The sequence below is a fragment of the Mchenga conophoros genome, linkage group LG2 (genome assembly GCF_057382185.1).
Source record: "Mchenga conophoros isolate Kocher_MC1m ecotype Shallow Benthic linkage group LG2, M_conophoros_male_GT1.1, whole genome shotgun sequence".
Lineage (NCBI taxonomy): Eukaryota > Metazoa > Chordata > Actinopteri > Cichliformes > Cichlidae > Mchenga > Mchenga conophoros.
The window spans coordinates 2,107,980-2,120,866 of NC_140527.1; the positions used below are offsets into that span (position 1 = coordinate 2,107,980).

A 12,887-nucleotide genomic window follows, 5' to 3' on the forward strand; every position below is an offset into this window, starting at 1 on the left:
AGAGAATTCAACATTAATGAATCAATGTTACAGAAGTGGAGGAAGCACAGTTTTTGGCTTTCCCCATATTTCAAAAGTGCTTCATCTCTTTGCTATTACTGTCGCCCGCCATAATTTGTAGATGATAATGGTTGTAGCCGCTGCCATGCTTTTGACTAAAACAGGGGCAGCTTGATGACATCATCAACATGCTCTATTGCAGTAGAGTGGTATAGTCAGAATCTCTATCGTTGGCCAAATTTAATCGTTTCTACCATATACCGTTTATACCGCCCACCCCTACTGGAAAAGTTGCTAACTATTAGAATAAAAGGTTGCTGAGGTTGCCAGGTTTGTCATAGCTGCAGTCCTCTTTCAGATTTAAACATTAAAGGAAGTTTGCTATTCCATCTGTAAGTTTGCTAATAGCTAAAACAGAATAGATGTTAGCGAGTCTCAGGTGTGGGACTTGATTGACCAGAGGGCAGCGGCTCAAACAGGTGGTGGGTGGGGTGCAGTGGGTCACCTGTGATGGCCCTGGTTTTCCTGAGACAGGAGGATCTAGCGATGGCAGCCAATGATTTTTTTGGGCAGTGTTAATTATCCTCTGCGCAGCCTTCCTGTTCTCAGTTGTGGCCCCTGTGTACCAAAAACCCTGGCAGTAGGAGACCAAACTAGGGGGCTGAGAGCCCTGTGGGGATCCGATGCTGAGTGACAGTGCGAGGTAGATGTGGGGGCCGGTTTGTCAAGAAGTTTTTGATCCAGGAGCAGGTGATGTGCTGAGACACTATCCACTCAAATGACTATAGGCGTGAAGACTATGAATGTATGTAGTCATTGACAATGTCTATACCAGTGTTTTGGGGGATGGGAATGATGGTGGAGGCCTTCAGACAGGTGGGGACCATGGCATGAGTCAGGGAGAGATCAAACAGCCTGGTAAGGATCCCTGCCAGTTAGTCCACGCAAGCTTTAACCACCATCCCTGGGATGCTTTGGGTTCATCGCTCTCAGTCTCCTCCTGACCTCATGTTCCTGAGGGAGAGGGTTGGTGGTGGGGAATTCGGGGGTAGAGGGTGCTGGGGAGGGGTGGTCTCAAATCGAGCAAAGAAGGTGTTGAGCTCCACTGTGAATTTGAGGCTGCTTTTGGCGGTCAGGGGGCTCCGGCCTTTGGAGTTGATGAATGCTTGGATCCCTCTCTACACCTGGAGGGGGTTATTGTTGTAGAGGAGGCCCTATATCCTCCTCCTGCCTCCCACCTTGGCCTGTTTGGTGCCCCTCCTCTTGGCTCTTGCATTGCTGTATAGAGACCTGTCCCTCAGCCTGAAGGCCGAGTTTCAAGTTCTGATCTGAGCCTGCACTCCACTCATCATCCAAGGTTTTCAGTTAGGAACAACTGTTACTGTCACATTTTCTACACATTTCAAACATGCCTCATTTAAAGTCCACAGCAACGATATGGACGCCCTCAGGGTGCTCTCTGCTGTTTGCTGATGGAGGTGATTGCTGTTCCTGACAATAACGGGCGTCTCACAATCTCAGCTTGGGTGCTGTCGGCCCAGTCTGAAGAAGAGTCCGAGTTCAGACTGAGGCCGATGTCTGATTGTTCCTGATAAATTAGGAAGACGCAACCAAAAGGCATAAAAAACCTTTTTATGCCTTTTGGTTGCGTCTTCCTACAACGCACTGATCACTTTAATTTATCAGGAACAATTAGACATCGGCCTCAGTCTGAGATCAGAGTGTCGAAATTGTGGACACAACAGGAAGTTGTCATTGAGTGTAGTGAGCATTTGATCACCTCCAAACCAGCCAGAATGATTGAATGAAGCTGAATAAATGCTCATGTGCCACAGTGATTATAATCAGTCAGTTATACATCTGGATTATGGTTATGGTTGGGTTTTTGCCTTATAATATAAAGCACCTTGAGGTGACTGTTATTTAATGATTTTGCTTTATATAAATTAAACAGAATTGAAATGAGTTGAATAGATCTCATTCTCATTCACTGAAAGATTCTTTGAAACACATCACCCAGGTATTTCTTCCCACTTATCCGGGCTGGGTGACTGGGGCAGCAGAGAGGTCCACAGGGCCTCCTCCCTGTAGGACATGCCTGGAACCGCCCAGGAGGATCTTGTCAGATGTCAGAACCACCTCAACTCACTGCTTTTGATGTTCAAGAGTAGCAGCTCTATTCTGCGACACTCTCAAATGACTGAATGTGCACACATTAATGGAAATACAATATACGCTACTTTTCAAAAGTTTGAGAACAGCCCAGTTTTTCCAGTTATTTATTGCAGTTCAAGTCGTTCAAGTCCAATGAACAGCTTGAAATAATACAAAGGGAACTGTGAGAGTTTTAAAACAAAGGTAAGGTTACCCAAGGGTGGGATATAAAACCTGCAGGACACCGGCCCTTGAGGCCTGGAGTTCGACACTGTCACGGTTTGCCGGGGCAAGCCGTGTGGAATATGAAATAGGACCCAAAATGCGGCAGCTCTAGTGCAGATGAGTGTTTATTTACAGGGGTGTGAGTACAAACAGCGGTGGCGACAAAGCATGAAACCGGAAACCTAAACTGGGTAAACTAATAAGACAAACCAGAATGAGGATGCAGGGAGGTCCGGAGAAATACATACAGGGAGAGCGAGGGGAAACAACACAGACGAACCAGCGATTACCAAGACAGAAAATACAACTTAAATACACTCAGAGAACACAGGGAGATTACACACAGGTGGGAGACACAGCTGGGAGTGATTAACATGACGAGACCAGGGAGGCAAACTGAAAACACTCACATAAGACGCAGACCTTCACAATAAAACAGGAACACACGGGGGGGAACAGGGTAAACACCAATTAGAGAACAGAACCAAAATCGCGAAGAGAAAACACAAAACGCTGGGTCAAAAGGACCCAGGATCATGACAGACACCCCTTAACAATTTAAAATCTGCTCTGCAGCAATGGAGGTTGATTAAGCCTTGAAAGATGGTGCTACTAATTCCTACAGGTGTTCCAACTTTTCTAGATTACTTCCAGCCCCCTCTGTCTGCATAAAGCAGTGTTGAACACACTGTGGTACCATACCTTCGTGAGCATCAGTTGAACAGTATCGTACTGCAGAAAGTAGAGTGTTGCTACAGAAATGGCAAGAAACAGACAATTAACAGTGGAGGAGAGACAGACCATCATAACACTTATAAATGTAGGTCTGTCCTACAGAGAACCTGCAAAGAAAGTCAAGGTGTCAGTGAGTCCAGTTTCCTTCACCATCAAAGGCTCCCTGAACCAGAACAGCTACCACAGCATTCTGCAGCACCATGCAGGATCCTCTGGTATGGACCTAGTTGGTCAGGGCTTCATCCTACAGCAGGATAAAGACCCCAAACAGTCCAAGCTGTGCCAGAACCACCTCAGGAACAAAGAACAAGATGGTGAGCTTGGAAACATGGAGGTCCAGCACAGTCTGTTTGCTTAGCCTGGCAGGGCAAAGGACACTGTCTGAACTATGGACACGCACACACATATACACTTACACTGATAAGCACTCACTCATCCCCCCTCCCCTTCCAATGCCTTCGATGCTTGTTGCATCCTGGGAACACGAGGCGGGTCTGGGCCCGCGCTGGAGAGTCGGTGCAGTGGCAGGATGGCTGCTGTGTTGCCTCATCCCCTACCCACCTCTGTTGCTGGTCACGTGCTTCATAATGTTGTGCTGTGGACATTTATGTGCTTTCTGTGCAGAGGAGTTTTTTGTTTCCTGTTCTCATGCTGTCCTCCTGTAGCCCAGCATGAGTAGAGGTCTCTTTTTTTTCCTCTTGTACTTTCCCATTGTAGTGTACATTTCACTGTTTTTTTCTGTAATGCAACCGTTCTCTGACTTGTATCCCCATGTGATGTCTGTGTTGTGTGTGTAAGGTCGGGGGGCGGGTTCATTCCACTGCTGGGTAACCTGCCACTGCATGTGGCGAATAAAATTTGAACTTGAACTGAACTTGAACTAAATTGCATAATTTTCAATAAAAACTGGAAAAATTGGGGTTTTCTAAAACTTTTGACCGGTAGTGTATAAGGCAGTGAAACAATTCTAATTAGCTTGAAAATTGATATTTGGTATGACCACCTTTATTCTTCAACCTCACCTGAACTCTGTTAGGTGAGCTTTCTTGTAATTTCTTTAAGTAGTCTCCAAGAATAGTTTTCTGGGCTTATTGAAGTTCTTCTTTGAATGTTGGCTGCCTTTTGTTCTCTCTGTCAAGACGATCCCACACTGCTTCAGCAATGTTCATCATATTGTGTACCATGCATTATGAAACATTATTCTTTGAACCATAACATACTAAACCCCTCCTAATTCAACAAAGAAATTTTTCAAGCGATTCACTGTGTCTTATTACTCTCGCTACCTGGTCATCGTCTTAGCACGATTGAGGTGGCTGAACAAACACTCACTGTTTCTGTGCATGCAGTCTATCTTGTATTGCATCAGTCTGGATGCAGTGAAAAGCTGCTATGATGTAACTGACAGTAATAACTCCAGACTGGTAGAGGAGTGAGTGAAGGAGATGCTAAAAAAGAAAAGAGAAACATGGAGATTGAGGGGTTAGTTACGGAAAGAAAAAGTAACAGTAAGCAACAAAGTAGAACAAAGAAGAAAAATCAATAAAAAAAACTGCAGAGAAAATCCCATGAGGATTGAAATAGAATCACTTTTCACTCCAGGGTACATTTTTGTAACCCAAAAAGAATAAACAGATTTTCCTGTGCTGTTTACCAGTCCATAAACTTAAACTGATGATGATGTTGGTTATTTACAATGGGTAAAGTAATACTCATGGTGTTTACTCATAGCAGCCATGTGACACCAGATTGGCTGTGTGCGGTTTTGTCAGGGTAGAGAGCCGTTAGCATATCATCCTGCAAACCTTGAGTGTAGATCTGTAGAAGACTGCATTCGATTCCTAAGGGCTGACAGGGACGCCTACTTCACTGCCTTTCTCTAAAGCCATCGGTGGTTTTAGAGAAAGGCAGTGACTTTGCTTCCACTGTCAGAGGCCATAAGATGATTTGTAATCTTTGCTGCTGATTCTGTACTGTGATAAGTTCTGAAACCCAACTTAAACCCTTAAACTAAACATTTCCTCTACAGAAGATCAGTTAGCTGTTTTACAACTACTCTTTCAAGAACATTTGGGTTAAAAGGAACTTTATAGATTGGCGTATAATTAGTTCAGACAGCTGGATCAAGCTGTTTAATTATTCCCACTAGGGGTGGGCGATATAAATGATATAGGATAGAAACTATATAAATTTGGCCAACGATAGAGATTTTGACTATATCGCGATAGCGCATGTTGATGATGTCATCAAGCTGCCCCTGTTTTGGTCGAAAGCATCGCAGCCAGTGTTGCCAACTTAGCGACTTTGTCGCTATATTTAGCGAGTTTTCAGACCCCTTAGCAACTTTTTTTCTAAAAAAGTCTCTAAAAAAGACGTGAAAGCACGTATCGCTTTTACTCTCAACAAGCAGCGGGTGCTGTAACGCAGTCTGTTCTTCTTTTACTCTTATGCTGTTTTATGGAACACAAGGTTTAAAACTACTTATAAACACACACACAAAGTAACTCCACCAGAGCGCCTTTTTCGGGTCACTTTTGCCGGTCCAAGCCCGAGTAAAGGAGCAGGGTTGGAATTGTGACATTAAAAAAAACAATAATTGCTAAAATAAATTTAATTTGTAGTTCTAAATAAACTCTAAATGCATTTAGGACATTTTTTACTCACTTTATGTCTCTTCCACGATGTTATTTCTCTCTCTAACAACATAGGTTACAATTAGATTAGCATGACCAATTATGCAAATTAGGCGATGATGTCATTTAGCGACTTCTAGCGACTTTTACGACAACCAATAGCGATTTTCCTTACTGAGGAGTTGGCAACACTGATCGCAGCGGCTACAACCATTATCATCTACAAATTATGGCGGGCGACAGTCATAGCAAAGATGAAGCACTTTTGAAATATGGGGAAAGCCAAAAACTGCGCTTCCTCCACTTCCGTAACATTGATTCATTAATGTTGAATTCTCTCACAGCTGCTCTGTTCCCATGTTGTTGCAGTATATGAATGACTAACCTCGTATTGTGGATGAATAATCTCAGTTGTTCTCCTGACTGAAGTTTGGCTCGTGTACAGCATCCTGCTATGCGACTGCATTTGTCCCTGACCACCAGAATCCCTCACGTTAACTTTTATCGAGTGGAAAAAAGTTGGCGTTCATCCTCCAGCTTCACTGTGCTAATGTTATGCTAACATAGCTGTGTCGCTAGCAATCACGTAGCACAACATTATATAGCAGCTAGCCCAACTTCAGTAACCCTACAAACGTCACTGCTGTTTAGTTTTCTGTCTTCATTTATGTTGGAAGTGATAGCAGAGCTGTACGTTTGAATTTTCTCAGAAATCTCTGTCAGAACATGGTATGTCATCTTTAGGTGGAAACTAGCGAGCTAACTTCCTGGTAACTTCTAACTCCGTTAAATTTAATAAATTCTGTTTTCATGGATGCCTGGATGTTAAACTTCATAGTTTCACCTGGTAAAGCAGCAACGCTGATGATTTTATTAAAGATGAAAGAATTTAGACCGTTTTTAACTCTCAGCGTTTGTTTGACTTTGGGACCTGAAGTTGACGGAGTTTTGGACCCAGATACTCCGTGAAGCTCCTCACTACGGCAGCCGTAATGCTCTGACAATCTATCAACCAAAGTTGTACTAAAACATTTTTTAACAGATTTCTGCAGCCAAAATCAGTTCGAGGTCAGTAAGCACAACCAGAATTCATACATAAGACACAATCTCGATTTTTGAGAAAATTAAAGGATTTTAAGTGTGCCTTATAGTGTGGGAAATACGTTATACAGAAGAAAAGAATCCATCCATCCATCTTCATCCGCTTTGTCCGGGGCCGGGTCGCGGGGGCAGCAGCCTAAGCCTGGCCGCCACCCGGCACACAATGCACCCGACCCCTATGGCGCCTCCTGCGGGTGGTGGGCCTGCGGGAGGATGGGCCCATGTCTCCTCTTCGGGCTGTGCCCGGCCGGACCCCATGGACTAAGGCCCGGCCACCAGACGCTCGCCCTCGGGCACCCTCCCCGGGCCTGGCTCCAGGGCGGGGCCCCGGTAACCCTATCCCGGGCAGGGTAAACTGTTCCCTCGGTGTCCTTTTCATAAGGGTCTTCTGAATCGCTCTTTGTCTGGTCCCTCACCCAGGGCCAATTTGCCATGGGAGACCCTACCAGGGGGCAAAAGTCCCCAGACAACATAGCCCCTGGGATCCCTGTGACACACAAACCCCTCCACCACGATAAGGTAGCGAAATACGTTATACAGAAGAAAAGAATATATTGCAATATATATCGTTACTGCACATGCTTCAGATTATATCGCGATATGGATATGAATTCCCACCTTAAAGGCATGTGGTGCCATTTTGATCATATTTAAGATTGAAGCATTTATTAATAGTAGGTCTTCTTTGAGCAGTTTTCTGAGACTTCATGTTGATGGGTTTTTTTAGGAAGTGATTACTGAAATTAACTATAGAGTCTCTGTAAAGATCAATAGTACTGGATGCCGCTGTATATAATGATACGTCTGTGAGATGTATAATTTTTTCCTCAAATGGTTAAAATTTGTAAAGAAATTCATGAAGTCATTGCTGTTTAAGGTTAAAGGAGTGCCTGGCACAACAGAATTCTTCCTCTTTGTCAGACTGGCTCCCTCACTGAAAAGAAACCTGCGGCTGTTATTATTTTCTTTAATCAGTAATGAATAGTAAGATGTCCTAGCTTTACAATTTACAATAAACATTTTTCTGGGCTAAATGAAGATCTAAATTAGTGAGATGCCATTTCCTCTCCAGGGTACAGGTTATCTGTTATACCACTAACCTGTTCTGGGTTAGCAGGTAGAAATATTACTTTAGTCAGAAATACTGGCTGATGTTGAAAAAGGGGGTAAAGGTACATACCTTTGATATTGATATTGCAAAATGAAACCTTTTCTGTCCTCACTGACGTTGAAGTTATTTCAAATCTTCACTCTGGAACTAATCTTTAGAGCTTTTAGTGTACACGTGTGGGCCAAACAATAACATTTCTGTGGCAAGGGAATTTTTGCTTTTAAACATAGTATGATTAATAAAAATCCTGGATTGTATGTTTGTTTTTTAGTTAATTATGTTAGGGGGCGGGTTTAAATGAGGTCTTTGTAAAGAGCCAGTGGACTTACTGCTTCATGTCTCTGTCTTTGGTCAGGTGTACCTACACCAACGGAGGAGGTTTTGCGCCATACTCTGAACATGCTGGTCCGTGAGCGGAAGATCTACCCGACACCTGATGGATATTTTATCGTAACTCCTCAAACCTATTTCATTACTCCAAGCCTAATCCGAACTAGCTCCAAGTGGTATCACTTGGAAGAGCGTTCTGCTGACCGACACCAACATCAGAACCAGCAGCAGCAGCATCAGCAGACACAGTGCACCTCCCCTCTCTCTGGCACCATAACCCCTTCCACCTCCGGGGGTGTGCGAGAGCGAACACACCCAAAGTCCAACCAGAATCACAGCGGGGGAGGTGGGGATTCTTTTTACAACAACAGTTATCGTGGAGACGACCCCCCTAGCCACCACACCACCCTGCAGCGGCGATCCCCCAAAGACCACCGGGAGGCGTACTCGGTACCTCACTCCCCACAAACACCCCCTCAGCAAGCAGGAGCGAACACTGAAAAGAGCCGCAGTTCACTCGGGTTCCCATTCAAGACGGATACACTAAACAAGCACCGAGGTGGGGGCGCAGCAGGAGGAGGGGTAGCAGGAACTGCAGACATAGAGAAACAAGCTGGAGCTAGTGCTACAGGAAGTCGAAAGTTTGGTTTGAAGTTGTTTCGCTTGAGTTTTAAGAAAGATAAGGCCAAGCAGCTTGCAACCTTCTCTGCACAGTTCCCCCCCGAGGAATGGCCGCTACGGGATGAGGACGTACCCAGCCAGCTGCCACGCCACGTAGAGATGGAGATCATCCGTAGAATCAATCCTGACCTCACAGTGGAGAATCTTGCTCGACACACAGCAGTCATGAAGCGTCTTGAAGAAGAGCGTGCTCAGAGGAGCAAAGCATCGTCGGCCAATCACAGCTCCAGAAGTAGAAGAAGTGGGGGTAGACACAGAAAGCAGTCCCAGACCAAACTTAGCCGCTCGCATAGTAAGACAAGGACTACTCGCTGTGAGCCAAGTGACAGTTCCCATTTAGAGTTGGCCGAAAGGGACTATAGAGGTTACTCATGCTCACTGGCTCGGTCACCAAGGGAACAGGCAGTGGCCATGGAGCGGCAAAGGGCCCGACTCCACCTGGCACACAGCAACCCTAACATTCTTGACTCCTCACACCTGCCCGTTACTCCAGAGTGGGATGTGTCCGGAGAGCTTGCCAAGCGACGCACAGAAATGCCTTTCCCTGAGCCAAGTCACGGCAAATCAGCCCACCATTCTAAGGTCCACCGCTCGCACTCCCACACCCAGGAGAGGAAATCCAGAAATGAACGCAGCAACAAGGCCAAGGAACGTTCCCGATCAATGGACAACTCTAAAGGTCCGCTTGGAGCTGGACTGATTGGACCACCCGATTATTATGATGACCGGAGCCGTTACTATACTGATGATGGCACCCTGCGAGCTAATCAGAGCTCTTCTCACTACTCTCGTGCCACACCCACTTCCACTAAGGTGCCTGGGGATTCCCTGAGATTGGATGGGAGCAGGAACTTGGAGAAGAGTAAGAGCAGGGATAGTCTCCCAGCATATTCACCAAAACCACTGCCTAACTCTGCCTCTCCCGATGATTACTTCCAATGCCCTGGATCCTCTGAGGCTATTCTCACATCAACAGCTCCTCTGGGAACTCTGGGCAAAAACAGCCATGATGGATTAAAACCAGGTAGTATTGACAGGCAGACTGATAGACAGACATCCCATCCACCAGAAAATAGGGAGGACTTAACAAAGGTGGGACCTAAGGGCAGCAGCTTGCCACCAATACCCCTCTCTATCCCTGACCTCCCTCTTTCTAATGGACGACCTGCCCACAGCACCTCTTCTAATCAGGAGAAACGAAAGGAGATCTTTAGTAAAGATACGCTCTTCAAACCTCCACCTAGCCTGCCTTTGCCAGGTTACAGCTCTCTGAGAAAACCCACAGCCCTTGCCTCCTCAAATCTGTCATCATCCTGCGATGCTCTTGATTCCCAAGAAGCCTTCGATGCTCCTAAGCCTCTGTTGGCAACATCATCTGCTCCATCACAAGGGACTGAACCCACATCCAGTGCTGCAGATGCAAACTTTGACTACTACAATGTTTCAGATGATGATGAACTTGAAGACGGAGGCGCGAAAAGTCAAGGAGAGGATGAGAAGCCTGGAGGAAGCATTGCTGTCATGGGAGGAGGTGGAGCAGGAACCATGCAATGGCTGCTGGAAAGAGAGAAAGAGAGGGATCTGCAGAGGAGGTTTGAAAGAACGCTTGCCTTCCCAGGTGTCAAAGAGAACCTTCCGGAGCCCAGTCAGAACCAGCAGTCAGCTCATTCTGCTCGGCTGGACAGTATGGACTCCAGCTCGGTCACTGTTGACAGTGGATTCAATTCCCCACGGTGAGAATATTTATACTGTACACACTACAGCCATAAACACCAACACTGTACATGGGGGGTGGATGCACTTCAGAATAATAAAACCCCAGATTAAGCCTTTGTTCGTCAATCTATATACTTTATAATTTAGTATCTAATTGAGACATTTTACATTTATCAAGTGTAGATAAATGATATCAGTGATATTTAATCTCAAATTACCACGTTCCTGACTTCCATAAGTGGAGGAAAATGTATGGATAATTTGCAGCAACCTTCTTCATGAGCCCTGTGCTCCACCTAAGCTGTCAGATGCAGAGCTCACACACATGATCCGGGCACGTTCCCAAACAGTTCCTAACAGAAAATCTTATTCTTGTATTCTAAACGTGATTATTCCCCTTTAGTAGGGCTGTTCGATATAACGATGTATATCTGATGACGATATAAAAACGTCTGTCGTTTCATTTCACGCTGTCGTTTGTTTCGTGGTGTCGCAAAATAAACTGTTTACAGCAATATTTGTTCATGGTTCTGATGTCACTGTAGTGGCTGTATTTATTTATTAAACGTCTCTCTTTCTCTTATATTTAATATAACCACACTACAGAAGCGCCTGTTTTTATGCGTTGTCGTTAGCAACAACGATGGTAACAGCATCGCGTGTTCGCTTGTTTATGTTCCACATAAACCTTTCACAATAAAGCTCAAGATCCTGTTGAGACTTTTCAAAATAAACTGAATCACGTGAAAGAGCAGATTATTTACAGATGAGAAGCAAAAAGAGCCGCCAGGTGCTAAAAAATAAACCTTAGACTCCAACGTTAGAACAGGCTTCTCCCCGCAGCACGCCGTGTAATAAATACTCACAAAGAAAACGGCGCCGTTACAACTTGTGTCTAAAAATGTGTCGTTTCATGCATCGGTTAAAACACTCGACTCCAGCTACATGACGCGCAGCTGGAAACACTTCACACAAGTGGAGATTCACAGAGTTTACAGAAAATGTTACATTTGTGTGATTTATATTGTTATCGGACGATAGATGTCTTATATCGGGAGATGAGATTCTGGTCATATCGCACAGCCCTACCCTTTAATTCCCTCTAACTGATGTGAATTGACCTTGAGACACATATGTAAAAGCTGCTCTTATACTGCATTTATCAATTGCATTGTTATTAGATCATCTGGAGTGGGACACCATAGTGTAGTGGATACCTGCTGGGGATGGATATTCCTTTTGGTTTGTGTTATGGAGGTCATCCAGTGAAAGTCTGACAAATCAAAGGTACAGACCTACTGTGTGTTTGACCTGCTGAGGTATCTAATAAAGTCAGTATGAAATGAATGTCTGACTATAACAGTGTATAAGACATTTTGACACCAGGCTGAATGATGTATATCACAGATCTCAGAGACTGCACGTGTGGTGCTGAGCTGTGGGGCTGCTCGTGTGCATTATGGACTCATTTCTCACTGTGTTAAACATCCACTACTAATCCACTGGCTCACTTTAAAAACTATCTTGATTGCCTGCATGCATCTTCTGTTATGGTCCCCCCATGGCACTGAAAGAGAAGTTCCTACAAATAAATATGTAATGAGGTCAACTGCAAAAAATAGCTACGTCCAAGGGCCAGATTTACTAACGCTCTGCACCACAGCAAAACACGCTTTTTACGTTAAAAAGCTTCTGTCAGGCTTTCATAAAGAGGGCCAGTAGTTGTTTGGAACTGAAAGGTGTGGATGCAGTTATTGTGTTGGCTGGCCTCAAGGCACTTTATTTACTTTTAGGAGTTTCCCTTCGGAGAATATTTAAATCAATCATAAAAATGTGATTTGTGTAAGTTTGGGACATTTTTATTGTTTCATTGAAACCAAGTCGTGCTCAACTTTAATGAAAAGTTTAAGAGCTGTACAGAGATACATCATTAACATGTTCTTTTATCAACACAGACGCACACAAAAACACACACACACAGACAGGTCAGCTGTTACACACAGATTTCTGATGTTTAAGGTGGAACAGTTTGTAACGGTGCTCCTGAGTTTCAGTGCCAAAGACCTCACATAGTTACCAAACACTTCTAACAGGCGAGTCCAGTTTTATAGTGAAGTGACTTGTTTTCATTTTCCTTAACTGCAACAGTACAGAGTGTAAAACCTCTGCTTACACTGTATTCCTTTTGTTAGCACAGTTAC

General features: G+C 44.6%; 1 protein-coding gene across 3 annotated transcripts in view; it reads left to right on the forward strand.

Moving 5' to 3' along the window:
- Positions 1-12,887, forward strand: part of stox2b (storkhead box 2b) — a 54,860-nt gene that overhangs the window by 34,498 nt on the left and 7,475 nt on the right. For all 3 annotated transcript variants that reach the window (XM_085282656.1, XM_085282665.1, XM_085282675.1), the window contains one exon: positions 8,315-10,703. In XM_085282656.1, the coding sequence (XP_085138782.1) occupies positions 8,315-10,703 (2,389 nt within the window). The remainder of the gene's footprint in view (positions 1-8,314; positions 10,704-12,887) is intronic.